The sequence below is a fragment of the Coffea eugenioides genome, chromosome 2 (assembly GCF_003713205.1).
Source record: "Coffea eugenioides isolate CCC68of chromosome 2, Ceug_1.0, whole genome shotgun sequence".
Lineage (NCBI taxonomy): Eukaryota > Viridiplantae > Streptophyta > Magnoliopsida > Gentianales > Rubiaceae > Coffea > Coffea eugenioides.
In genome coordinates this window covers 74,766,185-74,788,339 of record NC_040036.1, presented here as the reverse complement: position 1 = coordinate 74,788,339, position 22,155 = coordinate 74,766,185, and the positions used below count along the sequence as shown (strand labels likewise).

The 22,155-nt window shown below is 35.2% G+C and overlaps 3 protein-coding genes across 3 annotated transcripts; 1 reads left to right on the top strand and 2 right to left on the bottom strand.

The window, feature by feature from the left end:
• Positions 1-1,953: 1,953 nt before the first annotated feature.
• On the bottom strand, positions 1,954-6,348 carry LOC113762365. The gene is made up of 3 exons (XM_027305786.1): positions 6,104-6,348; positions 5,864-5,979; positions 1,954-2,699 (listed from the first exon to the last, which is right to left on the bottom strand). The coding sequence occupies exons 1-3, from the start codon at positions 6,221-6,223 to the stop codon at positions 2,399-2,401; spliced, it is 537 nt and encodes a 178-aa protein (XP_027161587.1). The 5' UTR covers positions 6,224-6,348; the 3' UTR covers positions 1,954-2,398.
• A 3,841-nt stretch (positions 6,349-10,189) lies between these two features.
• Positions 10,190-12,045, top strand: LOC113761234 (ribosomal RNA small subunit methyltransferase). The gene is made up of 2 exons (XM_027304119.1): positions 10,190-10,534; positions 11,099-12,045. Exons 1-2 carry the CDS (start codon positions 10,211-10,213, stop codon positions 11,837-11,839), a joined length of 1,065 nt encoding a protein of 354 aa, XP_027159920.1. The 5' UTR covers positions 10,190-10,210; the 3' UTR covers positions 11,840-12,045.
• Positions 12,046-12,494: 449 nt separating this feature from the next.
• LOC113759996 (peptide chain release factor PrfB2, chloroplastic) lies at positions 12,495-16,998 on the bottom strand. The gene is made up of 7 exons (XM_027302574.1): positions 16,472-16,998; positions 15,659-15,871; positions 15,102-15,203; positions 14,779-14,916; positions 13,480-13,784; positions 13,246-13,399; positions 12,495-13,154 (listed from the first exon to the last, which is right to left on the bottom strand). Exons 1-7 carry the CDS (start codon positions 16,883-16,885, stop codon positions 13,020-13,022), a joined length of 1,461 nt encoding a protein of 486 aa, XP_027158375.1. The 5' UTR covers positions 16,886-16,998; the 3' UTR covers positions 12,495-13,019.
• Positions 16,999-22,155: the final 5,157 nt, after the last annotated feature.

Sequence of the window (22,155 nt, the reverse complement as noted above, 5' to 3'; positions counted from 1 at the left end):
TGTTTGTAGGATCTTTGCCACTTATGATATTAGACATTTATTATTTCCTGGTGGTAATAAAATTATGTTTTCATCTTATCTACATATATTTTGTTGGTGGGCACAAGCTAGTTAGAAAAAAGATTAGTCTTCTATACACTAACAGTGTATATACTTTCACCATTAGATGCATGACACATAATTCGAATTTGAATTTAAAACTCAAATTTTGCATATGTGTTGTATATCCAACCGTAATAGTGTATACACCGTCAGTGTATATAAGATTTACTCTTTATAAAATCCATAAAAAAATATTTTGCAATCATGTTTATGGATTTTCCTCCTTTTGACATGGCAGTGAATGATCTCATAATGTTGGAAAACCATAGAAGGGCACTGTTGAGTGAAGCAAATTTGGCAAAATTAGCAAATCAAATTCATCTACCAGGAGGACCTGCTGTTACTCCGGTGGGATGTGATTTCTCTAGCCATCTTGCCAATGCCATGGCTCTTGGAGAGCTCAGGAGAAAATCCAATGAATTTAGTAGTGTGGGCTTACTAAACTTCAACAATATTGAGAATCATTTGTTAGTTGATAATGCACAGATGGTAAGTTCATCATCATCATCGGATGAGAATTCAATTGTAGCAAGGGTGAAATCAATGTATCCCTTTCTTGATCTAGAACAAATAATGCAAGGTAATCCCACTATTTCAAGAGGTCTAGTTGGCTATCCAGAGTCAGCAGATGGGGCATGGCAAGAGTTTGATGAGGCTATGGCAACAAACACTTCAAACAATTCACCCTGTCCATATGCATTAGCTGCATATCCCATGACTGAAGAATTTTCAACTCTAGCTCTTAACCAAGATATATAGATTTATAAGAACAATAGGGTTGTAGGGTTTTAATTAGAATAAGCAGATTTTAATTAGGATCTAGAGTTGTCTTGAGAATAATGAAGTTAGGTTATTGTTCATGAGGATTAAATTAGGAATGTAAGGGTTACATTGATCATGATCAATGTCTTGTTTATGCTTGTATGAAACCAGTACATTAGATTGATTAGTTTATTGCTGTTTACAAATAAACTTAGTTTCTGATTAGAGTTCTAGATTTTCTTTGATAATTTGTTTACAGCATTTTTATTCCACGGTTGCCATTAATGGCATGCTACAAATTCAACTGAGTCTCCAAATTTTCAATTTGGAAATTGGTTTTTGAAGTTGACTCAAAAAATTGGTTGAAGTTGTGATACGTACCTAGCTATTCTAGTAGTTTTTTTATGCTGGAATATAATTGAACTTAACATTTATTTTCATGTGTACAAAATCTTGATCTTTTTCTGAAAAATTTAGAATGTCTAAATATGTATAACTTTTCTTTTTATAGGGATATTAAATAAATTAATAGAAAAACAGCTTAATTTTTTTTTTTTTTTTAACAATGAAAAACAGCTTGAGTTGAATTCTTTAATCTATTAGTGCAATGAAGATTAATTCTTTAAGGTTTGAAAGAAGTGCTAGTGAAGCCCCAGTTACACTGTTAAATGTTTTAATCATAACCAACTCAGACTGCTGTTTGAGGAATCTTCCATGTCCATTTATGCTAGCAGTTTCTCAGCATGTTTAAATTTGACAGTGTTCATATTTGTAGATTACGTAATTTCCTAGGAAAACAAACTTCATGCACCCCAAATTCAAGACTCAAGAGTCAAAACCATGCTATTAAAAACTAGTAAAAATATGTACCAACCAATACAATCTTGACAAACTAATGACTTGGTTGATTGGATTCAATTACTTATTCTTCTTGTTTTACTATCCATAGATCCTCCTCGGATGTCTGATCAAACAAATATGTTTAAACAAACCAGGAAATTTGGCTTTGAATCACTTCCTCAAGTTAAAAGTACAGAAAATTGTAAATATGATGGGGGGAGGGAGCTACATTCTTTGTCTGGAAAAGAGTAGGGTGCTGAAGCAATTATTGTTGTCCTCAGGAGATGGAAAAACTCATTCTTTGAACTTCAGAAGCTACATGGAAACCGAAAAAATAAATCTTAGAAATCTGACTCCCTTGAGTATTTACAGTCCCTGGCTCTACCTTTCATCCTAACTAGTTCAGGACATACAACAAAGAGGTCTTCTGCATACCACTCCAAGAAACCAAATTAATGCTTGAAATACTGATATGTAATGCCCTTCTTTTCTGGGAAAGCACTATGAATTTCTCTCTAAATGGGCGGCATACAGCAAATCTGAAAAAGGACTAGGTCAGAGGAAAGGGAAAGTCAGATGATTAAGAAGACTATCTTGTCCTCATAACCTGGCAGCTGCTGATGAAGGTTCACGATTTTGCACTTGGAGGAGGTACTCTACTAGAATCATCCAAAGAGGCTGGTGCAGCAGCATTTTATCTGCTAGCAACTTCATCTGTTCCCTCTTCTGAGCCTATTTCATCAAATTTCCTCTTCTTTGTTGAAGAATCCGAATTATCCATGACGTTTTCCTGTTCCTTTCCTCCATTTTCTTCAGTCTCTTTCTCTTTCCCTTTCTCTGGTTCAAGTTCAACACTAGCAGGAAATAATGGAGGTTCTCTGCCACTCAATCGACAGAAAACTTTTTCAACTGTTTGACTTAATTCCTTTCCTATGCCGTTGTTATCCAAAATCAGCTCCCACACTGACTTGGAGGCTTTCTCAAGCACTGACGTTCTGCACAAATCAAACAAAACCCACAAAAAAGTTATTTTGGAACCATGAATTTAAGCAAGTGGGTACCAGAAATGAATCAACTACTCTTTCCCCAAAATCATGATATATGGGGCAGACACGAAAGTAGGCCTCGGTCTTCATTTAATTGCCACTAATGCATACTCAAAAGAACTATATTCTGTCAGCCAAAAATGTGCGTGTGCGTGTGTATACACATATCGAATATCTTCAGAGACAACTGAGAACCAATATGGAACAACTATTTTTTCCTCACAAAACCTTCTGGCAAATTTGCATCAGTCACTACATAGTTCCAAACTCATCTAAAAAGGTTAATAAATACAAAAATAACTCCGTGAAATCATTTTTACACTTTCAGTTTGGTGAGTACTGTCAGTTTAGAGGGTCAACATTTAAAGACAACTTAAGTTTTTACAAGAATCTAGGTAACCTCAGAGTCTTCAGATAACCCAGACACTTCCATAAAGGTGCAAGATATTGTTGCGTAACCAACTTTAAATGCAGTGATCATCAACACAAGCTTAGACAGTGCATGATACTTGCATTGTCAACATACAAAGCTGTACCAAACAAAATCGTGACTCTAGCAGCTTGTTTACTATAATCAAAGTGAAAAGCTGACCAACAAACATCATGCACCGTGTTTGGGTCACTGACATTGTGAACTCAACGAATAAGAGAGAGAACATAATGCAAAAATTTCAAAGAAGCTTTGTTTCTGAAATTAGGAAATTCGGCTAGTGCAGATTCATTGGTTGTCGCACCAATCACTTTTGAACATGAAGGCAATTCAATATCAGCATGTAGCTAAGATAGGAATAAAAAGGTGTGAAAATTTTTGGCCATCTTAAACAGAGTCCGAATCTTTAACCTAACATTCCACAATGTTTAAAGTATAGATCAGAAGTGCAGAGATGACATTTTAAGCTATAGATACAGTAAAACACAAAAAACAGCCAAATCAGTTTTTGCGTTCGCTTTGTCTACAAATTCTACATTGCATAGGTTTATGATTAATTGAAGCCTCTCCAGTTATACTTTTTTTAACTAGTTCAACTGAGAGCCATTTCCAGGAGTGTTCAAAGTCAACAATAAAACTCCAATATCAGTAAGGTTATAGAAGTACTTTATTTATGCAAAATCAGCTATTAAACCAGGATAACTGATTACTCGGTAGAATGGTTCATGAAATTCAGCTGCTTCTTAGATATAGTAGCTTGCAGCTTGGCTTATGGAACTTTGGTTTCTCAAGCCAAAGCATAATTCAAGTATATGTTCTACATTGATGCTCCAGCTTTCTTCCATAATTATCATAAATTTATACCCTTAGAATTTTCCCCTTTTTGCCAATAGAAAACAACAATACATATTCAATTCTTTGCTAAAATCAGCCTCAACCAAATGCAAATTACTACAGCCACCAAATCATAAGCTAAATCCTACTCTTCCCTATAGAAAAAACCAAGCTTCCGGGGCAAGAGAGTACATTTGAAGCATCTACATTTCCTCCATAAGATGTTGTGTCTGAAAGATTTCATAGATAGAGGTCTCTAACAAATATTCCTCCCCTCCCATAACCAGTTAACGAGTGATCTATACTAAAGTTATATGAAAAGCTTGCATACTTGCATGGAAAACATTTTCTAGTTTACTGACATTATGGAATTCATCACTTTCAAAACCTAAAATTGTGTTATAGACATCACAGAAAATTGTAGAATCTGTAGAACATACCCTCATTCTCATTTGTGCTTCATCTCATTATGTATCAAAACTTCTAAAAGAGATGCTCAAAGATTTATTCCATACAGGAGCCTGTAAAGAAATATTCTTTATACACTTCTGTTGCCCCACTAACTCCATAACTTACTCCCATAAGTTCGAAGTGTAAATGCCTTGAACCTATTTAAACATAGATGAATTTTTTAATAGGATTTCACCATGTCAGTGCTAAGAGTGATCGCAATCCCCCCCCCCAAAAAAAAAAAGACACCGGCTAATTTTTGAACTTAACTCAAAGTTGGCCTAAATCCAGAGCAGAAACAGTTAACTTTGAGTTCAGTAATAAAATCGCAACCAAGGTGCAGTCCTTATGGAAATGAAAGAGAGGAGAAACTCTGAAGAAAACTTGCACATGATCAAGGTTTTTACCCGAGTCTGGCCCAACTTCACCATTATAAAGTTGAATGCAAGTATAAACCTATTCAGCATACTCCGTCCCATCAGGAAAGATTTTCCTTTCCAACCCCAAACATGAGGAGCACAAACACTACTACTTAATACCATCCAAATATCCTAACCCCATATTTGATTGTTTTTGCCTTCTTTCTGCAGTTTTCTCTCCTGACAATATTTTATTTTTGTTTTACAGGAAGCATCACTACATCAAGTACACTTCTCTTGTTTCCTACATCAATCCGAAGTGCTTCCATCATACTCTCTGCCCGTAGTCTTCCTGGTCCCCGGCTGAATAAAGAACATGAAATCTACTATGCAAACGAAAATGACAGAACCCAGTATGATCATTAAAGGTGGCTTACATACTTTCCTAATTGATAGCTGGTTACTAACTTTCGCATGAACAACATAGAGACTAATATACTCCACTACTAAGACTACCAAAATCCAAGGTCATAGCCCAAAGAATCTTCTAATGTAGAGCATTTACTTTACCATAATTGAAGGCATACTTAAAACAGCCAAAGTACCATATATTTCCTTTCTTCAATGCATAGGCAGACACACACAAACAGAGTTTTAGAAAATCATGCGCATCTCATAGAAAAGATAAATGAATTCTTCCGCGTGTTGATAAATACTTCAAAAACATGCTAACCAATTATGATCCCTAGGAACAACTCCAGCAAAGCAGGCGTCTTTAATGGGTTTTAGGCGGCTTCCCAATAGAGCCATGAAAATCAGTGTCATAAAGTTCAAAACTATGATTACTCAAAAATCCAAAGAAGCAACAATACCACAACTTTTGAAGCTCTAATAAATCTTTAGGTACATAAAACAACAAAAGCAAGGATATATAGTAAGTAACTCAAATTATTGCATCTAATTTTCATCAAATTTGAGTTTCAAAAGCATAAAAAGGCATCTAAACAAAATTAATCTAGTACAGAAAGTTGAAAACTTACTCAAGTTCTTGTCGAAGGGCATCAAAAAGCTCTCTTTTTGTCTGCTTCTCTGCCCCTGGAGTATTCAAAACTTTACTCTGCTCCACCATTTTCACTGTCGTATTCTTCAATTCTTCCTGAATAATTTCCAAAACGAAAAGCAAGAAAACCCGAATAAATAAGACAGCTTTTTGCTGAATTAATGATAACAACTGACAACCCTTTATACCAAACGAAGCGTCTTTTTCTGGGGTAACTAACATTGGCTTTGAGCTGAGTGATGATTTTCAACCGGATGGCGTCGATGGTTCCGTCGTTCATCAACGATTCCAATACGTCCTCCGGCGTGATTAGCTGCTGTTGAGACGATGACGATTCCATTCTTTTGATTCTATTGATAAAACATGTAAATTTTTTAGGTTTACGACTAGATTTACGAGGTGGGAAACCGATCAGATAAGAACTTGACGAGAAAAGGTTGACTCTTTTTCTTTTTTCGGATTGTTTTCCTGTTTGCTGATTATGCCTTTCTTGAAGAATAGTTTTATCTTCCACTTCACGTCCTAGGCGGAGCTAAACTGTGAAAGGAAGGTAAAATGCTGAAGAGGTCCTTCAATTTTTAAGATACTTCCATTTGAGTCCTCATAACTAATTTTCCTTGAAGAAAGTACTCCTTGGAGCGCAAATTTGAACACATTGGTACACTTTGTTTTTCTTTTTTCTTTTTCTTATGAGAGAAGGAATAGTTTAGTACTTAAAAGTTTAACAATAATGTGTTGGATAGTTTTACTATGTGGATTAATATTAGATAAATTTACTTATACTTGTAATAGCGTACAAATTATGCATGCTTTATTCTAGCTTTTATCTCATTTTACTTTCTTGTAAAGAAATTAGTTTGTAGATTGTATTCATAATTCGTCTTAGGTAAATGCTTGGCAATTATCGTGGCTATAATTTTTTGCTACCAGTAAGCTTTTTTCACATTTATGATGGGGAATGTACTTTCACTATGCTTTGCAATTTGATAACCTTTACAAACTATCAAAATTATGTAGTTTTTCTTCCTAATAAGCTTTCATAGATATGTTCATTTTCTTTTGTGTTTATTTTGAAATTATGGACGTATTTTCTTTTTAAAAAAATAGATACTGTTGGATTGTGCGGTGGCTCTCAAATTTGCACTGATCAAGGCAAGAGATAAACAGTGAAAAAGGATCATAGTGGGAATACCACAACAACACCGGTTGGAAATGATACGAGCCCATAAATCTAAAGATATTAGGCGCTATTTGATATCCCAATTTAACACTTAAACTTAATGGATTTAAATCTTAACATATTCAAATGCGTTGATAACAAAAAAAAATATTTTAATTAATAAAATAACACTGAATTTTCTAGGCAAAACTTGCTCCAAAAAAAAAGGTGATAAGCTATTTACTTATCATTTAACATGACATTCACTCAAATGTATCAGATTAATATACTTAACAATTTAGTATTTGTTTGACAACATAAAAAAAAGTGCTGAAACTGAATTCATTCAGACATTCAGATGTTTTGGGTGTTTAATAAATAAAAATTCATCTGCTGAACTTATTAAGTGGTGCTGAATTTGTATGTATTTTTTTTAGCACCAGAATCGTAACTGAATGCTTAGTTTGATAAGAATCAAGAGATTTACTTCAACTACTTTATCTTATCTATCAAATCTATCCTTGTTTGTTAATTACCTTCAAAATCCTTATCTAATTAAACAACCTAATATTTTCTATTCAAAATCCTTATCTTATTAAACAACCGATATTCTCTATCTAATGGCTTTCTACTTCTATTTTCTCCCTATTTAATGACTTTTACAATTTTTTTATGCTCCTCACATCTGTCTACTCCTTATCTTTTTCCATCTGCAAATGATTATTGGTTTCAACAATATGATGATGATGATGCCATAATACAAAATGGAGAAGAGGTCGAAGATGACGAGACAAATGAAGAAGTAAGAGAAGGATCCAGACACGCTGATCAATTATTCATGCATAACCTACGTGAAGAAATTACAAACAATCATTTATAATTTTTTTAGTTCGAATTTATATGTTATATGAATTATTGGATTGTAATGTTTCTTTTAATGTTTTCATAATATATTTCTTATTTTATATTAATTTGATTTAAAAATAAATATTATCATTTTCATACCTAACAATTTTAAGCTAATTAAATCATAGGTTCTATTTCCTTTTTGGATTAAAAGATAGAAGGGCAAAATTGTACAATTTAGCTTATTAAACATTAAGTTATAAATGTTTATCAAACAGTATAAATAGGTTCAGCATTAAGATTCAGATATTCATATATCTCTTTTTAGTGCTTAAAATTCAGCAAGTTAATTGTTTCAATATTCAAAATTCAGAATTCAGAATTTAGAATTCAGATTCAGTTTTATCAAACGGAGCCTTAGTAAGTTAATGGATTCAAACTTTAGATTTTAATTTTCAATTTTCAAATTTTAATTTTATTAAAAGCACCCTTGGAATGTTCTCGCACATGGAAGACATCTATGGTTTTGGTTCACTGTTTATGAAATGCTCGTTTGTTTTGTCCAGGACTAAAAATATTAATAGAAATAACAACATTAGCAGTTATGCTCTAGGCCTATCTTTTGACGAGGAGTAGGTTAACCCTCAGTGTCATAGTACACTTTTGTATAACTCTAATTAAGTCTTTGTGAGTAAGGGTGCAAATGATTGAGTTGCTCGCGAGTAGCTCGACTTGAGCTCCATCAATATCAAGCTTAAGTCGAGTTCGAGCTGACCAAGTCGAACTCGAGTTCAAAAATATTTAATTCGTTAGTTCGCAAGCCGATTTGATTATAAATATTTTTTATTTTTTATTTTAATAATAAAATTACATATATATTTCTAATATTTTACTATTTATTTAAAAATTATTATTTTATTTATTTTCAAAAAATAAATATATTATTATTTTTTTAAGCTCGAGTCGAGCTCGAAATTTATATTTTGAATTCATCGAACTCGAATTAAGTCGAGCTCGAAATTTACATTTTGAATTCGTCGAACTCGAACTCGAATTCGAGTTTTATAAAACTAAGTTGAGACTTGGCTCAATCAGGTCAAAATTTGACTTGACTCAATTCGTTTGCACCCCTATTTGTGAGCGCCCTTAGATTGTTCTCGCACATGGAAAACATCCATTTAAGTTCAGTAATTATGAAATGCTCATTTTTTTTGTCAAGGACTAAAAATATTAATAGAATTAGCAACATTAGCAACTATGCTCTAAGTCTCTCTTTTGATGAGTAGTGGATTGACCCTCAGTGTCATAGTACACTTTTGTATAGTTCTAATTGAGTCTTTGCTTACAAAATGTATAGTTCATACATATGTTAATAAAATTACCTATCGTTTCCCAAAAAAAAAAAATTTTAGTCAACCATTCTTCTAAAAAATAATAGATACACACTAAAACAAGTATTATTAGAATAGCATATAAGAAAAGTGCTAAGCAAAAATGATTACATTAACTACCCTTCTTGAGAAAGGTTGGGTTGTCTAGTAAAGTAAGATGAATTGTAAATAAGATATTTTAAAATTCAAAACCTCCCATTAAAAACAAAAAAAAAACTTCTTAATCTATAAGTGGAAGTATCTTTACGGACAGGAGTAGTATTAAAGACAAGGGATGTGCTTTTATTCTAAAGTATGTTTTCATCATCTATGCGTGTTTAACAAATCCCTTTTAAGACTTAATGAATTATTGTATTTCAACCCAAACAAAACTTTCAAATTTTCCATAAGCTAATGTAGGTGTATAAATCTCTTTTAAAATTATGATTGCTTCCCTAACTAAATAAAATACATAGGAAATACTCTACTGGTCAAAAAAATAAAAAAGGTAAAGCACATGTTTTAAGTAAATAAGACATGTGATGCTTAGAATTTCTACAAAATCCCTTGTACTTAACCAAATTTTAAATTCTTTTAGGTTGAAAACAGGAGGTTTTCTTGACCATTCTCCTCTTGCCCTTATCCCTCACATCAATTTTCCTCATGTAGGGCAAATTTCACATGTAAACGAAACTAGTAATTAATTAAATCAAAAACTTATTTAATAAATAAACAAAGTACTAATAAAACCCAAAAAATAAATAAATAAACTAACTAGGGAGTAGGGACTAACCAAACAATTAAACTTCGAAAACTGGGCCGGGATCATCTTCAGGCCCAAACACCTTCACCATGCAAAAGGCCCAAATGCATTTCAAAAAATGATAAACCCTAACTCCCTCCTCCAAGTGAGGCCTAACCTCCCAAAGCTTCCGACTTTCCCAAACAATCCATGGCGGGAGGAAAGATAAAGAAAGAAAAGCTCCGTAAAGGCAGCGCCGGTGGCGGTGGCAACCCACACTTCCAAGGTGGGATACCATTCCACAAGTCAAAGGGTCAGCACATATTGAAAAACCCACTTCTAATCGACTCTATTATCCAAAAATCCGGCATCAAACCCACTGATGTCATCCTCGAAATCGGTCCCGGTACTGGTAATCTCACGAAAAAGCTTCTGGAAGCTGGAAAATCAGTCATCGCCGTAGAAGTTGACCCCCGTATGGTTCTTGAACTGCAAAGAAGGTTTCAAGGAACCCCTTTTTCTAGTCGACTCAAGGTATATCATAACAGAAATGGATTCTGGTGAAGTTTCTTTTTCGTTAATTCAATGTTTAGTGTTTGAGATTTCAACTTTGTTGGAATGCATGTATAAATCGTTCGATTTGTTTGAGGAGACTATGATTAGTTTAAGGAATCATGGGACGACGGAGCAGTAGTAGTTCGAGGTACGGGCAATGTCCGGGACACCACCTGACGGATAAATGGAAAAAACAGAAATGTTTAAGGAATCATATAAATTAATTAGATAATGGGGTCATTTTCATAAATTGAAAACATTTTTGGGAAAAACTTTGAACAGGGGTGAGTTAAGTTTCACAGTTCATGAAAAGGGCTTAACTTTTTGCTTAATGTCTAGTAAAGCCATCGCCTTGATTAGGAATTGAGCAAAAGGTTAGCCCTCATAATGGAAAATTTTGCAATAACTTTGGACAGTAAATAATTGTGAAACGTTCAATCTTGTACTATATAGTGTATGCTATGTTTCTGCAGCTATATAGTGTATAGTCTGCTCATTTCTCTGGGTTCTCATAGCTGATTCTCTATGCATTTAATGGTGCAGGTTATACAAGGGGATGTTCTTAAGTGTGAACTACCTTACTTCGATATATGTGTGGCAAACATCCCATATCAAATATCGTCTCCACTCACTTTCAAATTATTATCACATCGTCCGTTGTTCAGGTGTGCTGTAATAATGTTCCAGAGAGAATTTGCAATGAGGCTTGTTGCTCAGCCTGGTGATACTCTATATTGTCGCCTTTCAGTGAACACACAATTATTGGCCCGCGTTTCTCATTTACTGAAAGTAGGGAGGAATAATTTTAGGCCTCCACCGAAGGTTGACTCTTCTGTAGTTAGAATAGAGCCTAGGAAAACTCTTCCTCCTGTGAACTTCAAGGAATGGGATGGTTTAGTTCGAATATGTTTCAACCGGAAGAACAAAACTCTAGGTTCTATTTTTAGACAGAAGACTGTCCTGTCGTTGCTTGAAAAGAACTACAAAACCTTGCAAGCATTACAGCTATCCCATGAAGGTTCTTCCGATGATACTGAGATGGTTTTGGCTGTATCTGCTTTGGGAGATACGTTGGAAGACTTGAGCATGGATGTTGATGATGGAAGAGATGATGAGGAAATGGAGGTGGATGATGGAAGTGCAAAAGGATCTGAATTTAAAGAAAAGGTTTTAAATGTATTGAAGCAAGGAGATTTTGAAGAGAGAAGATCCTCAAAACTTACACAGACAGATTTCATGTTCCTCTTATCTCTATTTAACAAGGCTGGAATCCATTTTTCTTGATCCAAGCACCAGCTGCTCATGCTACATGTTTTGAGTGATTTTCTCTGCATTTTATCCACGTCCAATTTTGTTTTGTTTTTGCTCTCTTTCTTTTTTGGTAAGCATTGTAGAGATGAGGGGTATGTGTCCCAACTTTAACTTCTGTGAGAGTTTCTACGCTGTAATATATCGGGAATATGTTGTGCAATTGCGTTTCTCCCTCTCAATCTTCTGCTCAATATCTTGTGCTTAAAAGCTACTAAAAATTTCCTCCTTATTCTTGTTCTGCCCAAAGGAAACTGATTAGTTGAGGACATGGACAAAAACTAATGAGATGATGGCGGAGAATGCGTTTCAAGACTACATGGAAATGGTTCATATATGTTTGCAAGTATTGACAAATCCTTAATTCTGGTTCTATCCATTTCATGAGAGCTTGATCTGAAACCAGGATGCTAGCTCACGTTTACTGGGGAGTGGAGAGGTTTACTATAAACTATAAAGTACGCTAGACTGCAAATTAGCCACCAGCTCATTATTTCTATTATTTCTGGTCCTTCACTGACCAGAATTATACAATTTCAAGCATAGTTTCTCAAAAGATAAATGCAGGGGGCTTGGTATCCTGCATAAAGTAACAAGCTTTTGACAGGAGAATGGCATAAAAGTTAAGGTCTAATCAAATCTATGGACTCAAACCAACAATTTTTAACAGAGACGAGTTTATTACACCAAAATTGTTGCTTCTGCTCATGCATTTTGCCTACCATGTAAAGATCCAGAACAAAAATGTCAATAGTGGATTTGTTTCCAAGCACTCTAAAACCATAACCACTAAAATTGCTTCAGTACATCACCTGACCGTATAATACATTGCATCACTTGGATTGTAATAAACTAGACGTCCAGTGATACATTTCTCCTATGTACTTGACAAAACCAACTTTTTTTGAACCACACCAGCTTATAAGCTACAAAATTTTGGAGAAGGGATTACAATCTAATGCCTCCTCATCCATGGGATTATTTCCAACTGAAATTAACTGCTTAACACCGCAGAAGTAGGTCGTTAAAACAACTGTTAACGTGTCAGCTGAAATTCCACCAGAATGTGAGAGTAGCAACCACCATCTCATTGTTTTAAAAGATGCTGTATCCGGCATCATCACTCTGAGAACAAGTACTGAGATCTGAACTTCCTTTACAGTTCATCTTCATCTTTGTCAAGGGAAGCTGACAAATAGCTCAAAATGAAGTCGTCAATATCCCCTTCGAGAACAGAATCAGCATTTGAAACTTTATAACTTGTCCTGTGATCCTTAACCATGCGATAAGGCTGCAATATAAGTAGTAAACGAGTGATAAAGGTGGCCATTCCTGGAGTAAATTTAGGAATTGCATCAAACAAGATTGGTTTTAATGCTTACATGGAGCACATAAGAACGTATTTGGTTACCAAAGGTATTTTCAGCAAGGGATTGTGTATGCTGCGCATTCATTTGAGCTTGCCGAGCCATCTCAAGTTTGTCCAAGCGGGACTGAAGTACTGCCATGGCAGAAGCCTTGTTTGAATGTTGTGACCTGTCATTTGAATAAAGAACAAACAGTCAGGAAGAAAACTTGCAACTTAAAAACAAAAGAACAAAATGTGTATCCTGTACCTTTCATTCTGGCAAGTTGCAGTGATCCCTGTTGGAATATGAGTTATCCTGACAGCACTGTCAGTTGTATTAGCATGCTGACCACCAGCTCCACCAGAACGGAATCGTTCAATTCGGAGATCAGATTCCTTAATCTGATAATGAGAAAGTCCTTCTCCAAGAATTGGTATAACAGCAACGGCAGCAAATGAAGTATGCCGGCGATTTGCGCTATCAAATGGTGAGCAACGAACCAACCGATGTGCTCCATCTTCTGCTTTGGCATATCCAAATGCGTTTTCACCATCAACTCTGATGGTTGCCCGCTAAAGAACAAAGGCCAGACAAAGGTCAGATTATGCTTTGACCTGGCAAATTGAACAGTCAAATGGAAAAGATAGTACAGGATCCCTAGCTCAAGCATTGGAAGCCTTGTATAAATAAACATACTGCAGGGTGATTCGACCTCCATTATTTGAATCTAGTCATTCATCTGATACATCTAGAACATATTTTGAGGCAACAAATCATCTATTTACAGTGGGCTAGACAAAGAATGAACTATCCTAAAATAAGGGGACTACTAATGATAACTTGTGGTGCGACAAAGCCCAGGGTTACAATGGGAAACACAAGTCATGAAGCCAGCCCTAAGCACTATAAGTTTTATTCTCCAAATTTTATTATATACACCTCAAACTGTTCCAAATTAGTGAAGCTTATCCTTAGAACACTCACTCCTTCGTCAGAGGAGCCAAGCGACTATGCCTCATACCAACAAACTTTCTTATCCACAATTCAGCTACAGCAAGGTTCAAAGACACACACCCACATATTTATCATCCTTAATGTCTATGTTAAGCAATACGTAAGCATATATTAGAGTAACTTTACCCATTTCACCATTGAATTTGGCTTGTCTCTGATTGGAAAGTAATTTATGGCAGATTAGTTTCCTACTATATATGCATGAAACAGGAATCTTGCCTTTATGCAAAATTGTTTTGGCTATTGCATTCGGGATAATAACCAGTGACTCCACATGTATATTAACCAAGGAAACGTTTCAAATACCATTGCAAATGTAGCAAAGAATGACAAGGGATAGCCAATGACACCAATTGATGGGGGGTTTCAGATCCTTTAAATATAACTCATCAATTTCTGCTACATCTGAATTTTCCTAAAAAACCATAATCATGCAAACCACGTGATGATGTGGAATCTGAAATCTATTGTTCTATTTTATGCTACGATCAAGATGTGCTCCTAAAAATGTACAGCAAGCAAAAAGAAAGCAAAGATCATGAGATTATGCACCTTGATTCCCGCAACCTCACCAGGCATTTCGTCCACTACAGTAACCCTGTAACCTCGATGCTGAGCCCACTTTTTATACATCTGCATGACCATTGAAGCCCAATCCATGCTCTCAGTACCACCAGCTCCAGCTTGTACCTAGACTTAACAATGATATTCGATGATGAATTATATATTTGATGCACACATATGCAGAAAATGCTAGAGGTAGAGAAAGGAGGACCAGTGAAGCAGTAAAGAATAAAACGTAAAATCATCCTTAGATTGATCAAACAAATAACATCTCCATAAATTGATAACCAATACAAGCACTGGTGGACTACCTCTATGAAACAAGAGCAAGAATCATGCTCCTCCACCAATAAAGCTTCTAACTCCTTCTCTTTTACACTTCTTCTCATCTGAATCAAAGCTTTCACCGCTTCCTGCATAGAAGATTTATATATAAGACATTGCCAGCATATACCACAACCATTCATCTAACTTTTAAACGAAGCTTATGTGGTTATCTCTAGTAGTGGTACAATTGTTTCTAGGCAGTCAGAAAAAGGCTTCATTCAGTGGAGTACAAATGTCATTAATGGAAAATATTGCACAAAGAAAGTTACACTCAAACTAATTTGTTAAAGATGACATTTATAAAAGAGTAAATATTTTCTACACTGACGGTGCATACACTATCAGCGTTGGATTCATGACATGTGTGCAAAAGTTGAATTTCAAATTCAAATTTTGCATAGTTGTCATTCATCCAACGCTGATAGTATATACATTGTCAGTGTAGGAAAGATTAATCCTTTATAAAAGGGAAGTTTCTGGAGAACTAAGACTAGATGCGAAAAGGTGTACATGCCTAACAAAGAAAGCATTGAGGGCCCACCAATTCCAGCTCTGGATCATTCTCCTCATGAGATAGCTTTATCATGTCAATATGTTCAAGCAGTTCTTGTTCAAATTTCTTGACTTCATTCATTTTCCCGGTAAGCAAACCATGCTCACGGCTTATCTTGCTTGCTTGAATTGGATCGTCCCAAAGGTCTGGCTTATCCAATTGGAAAGATAACATCCTCACCCTTACGAGTAAGTTTTTCCACTACAACCACGGGTAAAAAAATGCAGTGAAGAACTTTAAATTATTACGTCCAAGAAACAAAAATAATATAAGAAAATGCAGTATCTGAATCAGTCAAGCTATCCCCACCGAAACATGATTGCTCAGAGAAGAGCTAACTGGATTTTCATCCTCTTAATCCATTTCATATGCATAGCAATTCACTTTTACTATGACGAAAACAAATATTAGACGGTTCTCTAAACATACAAAATACAAAATTACACAATTTCAGCAACTCATTGGATAAACAGCTAATCATAAACAATATGTTCGGATTGGCGTATGTTTATGCGAACCTCCAGGATGCATGCCAAGCGAAATCCAACATTTGAAATACAACAAATGCTGCACTATGATAACATAACAGCACAAACACCTTCTCATTGCTCAGGTTAAAACATACCCAAATGATGCAAGAGAACCAAATGGAACCAACCCCAAAACTGGCCAAATTGACAGACAATACAAGCCATAAACTTGATGACCTCTTATTACTAAAGTTGAAATTTTGATTGCACAAATGAAGCAAGTTTTTCCAATGCGATATTTACATACAAGTCCATATATTTACAGTTATACCTTCAGGCGTTTCTTCATAAGATGAATGGACTGAGCAATTGCAGAGGCATGGCTTTTCCAATCACTCTCATCTTCATCAAGTATAGTCCAATTATTAGCTATAATACCATCCACAGTAAGCCCATCTGAAGTTGAGGGCTCAGTAGCAGTCTGGGACTGAGAACCATAAAAACGTCCATTACAGAAAATCCCAGATGGGATTTCCAATCTTTGAAGCGATGATGAAGAGAACCCATTATTCCTTCTCCCCAAATAACCATACCCAGAAGGCAAAATTGAGTGATTTTGACTTGAAGGAGAGGAATTGTAAGACTGAGATTGAGTCAGAGAGGAAAGAAGTTGGAAACAGAAGTGGGGTTTGAACAGGTGGTTTTGTTCAAGAAATGCTGATCGCTTCAGTATCAAAGATATCATCTTTGGTCATATGAATCGGTGCTGTGGAGTCTGCAAGTTGTTTACGCGTTCGGCACAAAAATTGTTATGGCACCGGGGGGTTTAAGGCTTTTTTCGGGCCAGGCGTTTAAAGATTTTGGACGGCATTTCAGCGCATCGAATAAGTGGATCCTAGAGCTGCCGGCTTTTGGATTGACTTCTGGAATTAGGGGCCTGTTTAGAATCTGGATTTTTTTTAAGTTTGTTTAAAACTTTACTGTAGTGCACTATAGAAGTTTTTGAAAAAATTTTGTAAAAATTTTTATAAGGTGAATTTTTTTTCCTTTTCTTTTTTTTTTCTTTCTTTTTTCTTTCTCTTTCTTTTTCTTTTTTTCCTTTTTCTTTTCTTTCTTTTCTTTCCTCTCTTTTCTTCTTCTTCTTCTTCCTTCCCCTCCCGCCACCCGTCCTCCATTTCCCCTTCTCCTCTCCTCTGCATTTCCCCCCCCTCCTTCCCCCGCCAGCCCTTCCCCAGCTGCCGCGCCACCCCCTCCTGCCCCTTCCCCCTCACCTCTGCACGCCAGCCCCTGCCCCAGTTGTCGCGCCAGCCCTCTGCCCCTTCCCCCTCTGCACGCCCCACCCTCTGCCCCAGCTGCCGCGCCACCTCCTCTGCCCCTTCCCCCTCCCCTCTGCACGCCACTCCCTCTGCCCCGCCACCCCCTTCCCTATTCCCCTGTTCCCCTGTTCGCCCGGTTCTTAATCATTTGGAGGTCAGCACCTGCGAAGTAGCGGACCTCGCTCCATCCTTTGGAGATGAACGAGAAAGCCTTCTCCGCTGTAACGATTGAGCGGGACGGCGATGATGATGAAGACGACGTCGTCCGGGCCTCCGGGGAGGCTTTCATATTAAGCATCATCTGGAATTTTGGAAATTTAATGCACAATTTGATTTTTTTCCCCGCCTGGGGGTTTGCAAAGAATTGCAGGATTGAGGTGCTTATGACTTGAGAGAGAGAGCAAAGTTAAAGAAGCAAAGGAACGGCTAAGATTTTGGAAAAAAGTTTTTTGTGTATTATTTTAAAATGTGTAGGTAAAAAATTTTGATAAGTTTTTTGGGGTTCCTGTAGCAAAAGTTGTTAAAAAACTAGTAGCTAAAAAACTTGGCCAAAAACTTCACTTCCAAACAAGCTCTAGGTTTAATTGTTCAAATGTCGTTTCTCGAAAGAAGAATAAGTCGATCCTAGTCTACAGTTTTCAAATGTTTTGAAAATTTTATTTTAGTTTTGGCTATGAAAAATCTTACCGTGTATAAAGGGAGAAAAAGTGGTATGGTGTAAACTTTTTCGTCACTTTTTGTTTTTCTTTGTTTGCCATCCTTAGAAAACTAAATAGTAGAAACCTTCAATAACAGCCAATAACTTCTTTTTCTTTTTTCTTTTCTTTATTTAACAATATTAAAAAAATCCATTACACAACCTAATAAAACCTTTTAATAATTGCTCATTATTTTTTCTTATAATTTTTTTTATTTACACACACATAGGATGTGCATTTTTCACTAGTATATGTTAAAATGTTGAGAGGCAAAAAAAATTTGAAAATTAGGAACAACGAACTAAGTAATTTTAAATTTTAATTTTGCAAGCAAGTCAACAGGCACAACATTTGCACATTCGTATTTTTTTACGTAGCAAATAATTTTCATTTTCATCACTCCGAGTGTTTTTAGAAAGTTCAACATTTTGTAGTACAAGGAAGAGAGAGAGAAAGAACGAGAGAATAAGGATAATATGCTTTAAATTTCAAGGTTCAACATTGAAAAAAAATATATCATTTCTTTACACTATTAAAACATTTCCTAACCACTCCGCAAAAAACAAAGTGCCTGAAATTACAAATTTCAGTTGAAGATAGTAACAAATGTAAGATGAAGATAAATTTTTTTTTCTTAAACTATTATTTAGAATATAATTCCCAAAATGTATGTTTAATGACAGTCCTGTCAAACTCAGCCCCATATTTTTCTAGGATGAGTTGCAGGATGCTCCCTGAAATCTGACTAATTCGTAATTTGTCTTCTAAATTTAATAATTCATTGTACTTGGATATTACCCTAAATGGATATTGCCCTAAACCATCAAAGTATGGCACTATGATGGAATCAGTCTCAAGCCTATAAGTTTTTCCATATAATCCTGAATCAAAAGGCTTCACATATGCTGCTGACAAATTTATTTTATGAGTACTATAGTCTTTTTATTCAGAAGTAACTGGCAAAGTTAAGTGATTTTCAATTAGTTTGAGCAATGCATCACAAAAAGTAATATTACAAGATACACTTCAATTAAATTTTTTTTTTCAATTCAGTTGTATTTTTAGATTATGTGACTTAGAAAATCAAACTAAATGAGGAGTGCCATCTAGGTATAATGCACTCTTATGTTGTTTTTTCTTTCTTGATATATAACTGAACACTTGCATATACTGTTTTATTGAGTTAATACAAAATAATTTAAAAGTTTCAAGTTGTGTTCTTTATAATTGACTTTTTTGGTGAAACCATATCATGTTGTCACCTCTCGAGTTATCCTTTTTGTCTTTTTTTTTTTCATTCTAATTTAAAGAAATATATGCAATATATATGCTTTCAAGTTTCAACCTGAGGAGGGATGGGTTGGATGATATAGAAGAAGAGACTGTAAGTGAGAAATTTGATTTTTAACCTCCCACTTACTTACACTAAAAAAGCGCAAAAAAAAAAAAAAAAAAAGAAGAAGAAAAACCAAAACCCCCTGTAAACATGATTCCATACGGCTTTTTCTTTTTTATTTTTATAAACAAATAAAACATGAAAAAATATCACTGTTGGTTTTATAATCTGTGCTGTAAATATATAACTGAAAGAATCCTCAGTTTTTGAAAAATTATTACAATATTTTTTTATTTATCACATCATAAAAAAGTGCTATAATATCATATTCCAAAAACCTTTTCAATATAATCTTCAATCCAAACATAGTCGAGGTTTATGATGCATGAATAAGTACCTGTATGAACGTGTATAGTTCAATATAAGAAAACATGACTACAAACAAATATTCCTTTATTCTGCCACCTCCTCAAAGTGACAAATTAAGCAGGATAAAAAAAAAGGGAAAAGATACACAAAATTCAACCCCCAAAAAAAAAAATTTTACAGATGAAGTGTAGTATCAACATCAGAAACGTCAGGCTTTTGTGGTCTTTTCACACCCCTTTTGTCATGAGCAGACCATAAGGCACTAAATGAAGGTCGAGTAGTACCACTGCTCTTGAGAGATCGATAATCTGCATGCTTGTTGTTCAAGTTTAGTCCCAAGGAAAGTGGATCTTGATGAAAAGGCGCAGCTGGTCTTGATGGAAGAAACATTTGATGATGATCCTCAGAGAAGGAGTTGTTGTTGTCGTTGTTGTAGTTTGTTGGGACGATAATTCGTTTGGCCTCTGATATTGATGAGAACGTACTCATTTGTCTCTCCTCTTGTCTCTTCTCCTTTATTCTTTCCAGCTTCTTGAATCTTTCTTGTAGCAAAGCAATGGAAGGACCAACAATGGCTCCAGCAGGATCACCATCTTGCCGTCCCATCTGAGCAAGCATGGCTATAAACACCTCAAGAATAATACCCTTCAAGGAGATGTATAGCAATGAAGTTTGAGGGCTTTGAAGGGTTGAATATTTGCCTATATAAACGATGAAGTCCTTGTCAGTTTGCTTTTTGGTTTAAGGATTTTGCAGCCTCCTAGCAGAATCAAAATGACGTATCAGGGAGGAGAATCGGCGACCTCGGTACAAAGTCCAAGAAGAACTGCTTAAAGACTAAACCTTAAAAATGAAGGTAGATTTGGTATAAGTGATGGCAAGAGAACTTTTTAATAGGGCAAGATGGTAGAGGAAAACGTCCAAAGAAGTTGGCATTTTGCTTTTGGAAGAGCTGTTATGGAGGAATAACCGGTTAGGTCGTCTGTGTCGGCTTGTCTTTATCAATTTTATTTGCAAGATTAATGGTATCGCTATCGGTGGAATGGTGATAGGAGAGATGAGTTCATGCACAAATTGACAAGAATTGGCATGAATTTTTAAGATAAGTTGGAAGCTACGTGAAGGAAAGATGGCACCTAACATGATCCTTTCCATTTCACACTTGATTAAGATAGAGGAATTACGATGGACATTTGGCATAGTATACAGTTGGCAAGCTTAATTACAAATTTAATAACTGCAATCAAATCTTCCTACATTATCTTTGTAAAGATTAGAAGAGTAAGCAAGTCTAATTAAATCGAATACCCAGAGTATTAAACCTTGTTTGATTATTTTGACGAGTTTGAAATTTTATTCAACTCTGACTTGTTTAGTTATCATCGAATCGAGATTAAACGAATTTTCTATCGAATTTGAAAGTTATCGAATACAAAATACTATTCAAGTTTAAATTGACTAATTAGCAAATCAAACTCGAGGGAGCTTGATTGAGTATCGAGTAGTTACTTCATTTTTCAGCTCTAGTCATGATAACAATTTTCTCATAATTTGCATAAAATTTGGTTATACTTCTAACTTTGGAAAGGCATTTGAGCAGTAAGTAATTTTCCTTCATTAGAGAAAACAATACTTGTACTATTTATTTGGAAGTAGCATGAAAACATTCTCATTGGCGGCTTTTGCGTTTTTAATGATTTTAGATGGTCAAATACCCTAACGTGCAAAATTGGGATCGATTACTACTCAAATTCTGATTTTATCATCAGTTCCTTTTGGCTTGTGTTTTCTGGTCATGGTAAGACCGTATATTCCAAGGAAATGTGTCAAGTGACGCTAGAACCTTGCTCTCTGAAACAAACAAAAGTTTAACATTTTTAATACCTATTGTGGACAATGATCAAAGAATAGTTGGATTTTGTATTGTAGTAAGGTTTTGTATTAATTTGGATTTTGCTAATGCAGTCTGCAAATGCAAACAAACAATCATAGAAGGATAACTTAGTGGTAAAAACAGGAATTAGTCTCTGATTATATCAACTGGAAGTGTCAGATAAGCATGAATCCATAAGAAAATGGAAAGAATTATACACGCAAGACCAACTCAAATAGTTCGGTTTATAACAATTCTTTCAAGATTCTAAAAGTTTCATTCAAGACTTGTTGACATTTTCTGCAGATTTTTGAAAACCTAATGATGAAAAATGATTAAATCAGAATCATCCTATCCAGGTCAACTTCTTTTTACTGCTTCTTTTCTCTAAATCCCTTTCTCTTCGGGAGGAAGATCACCATA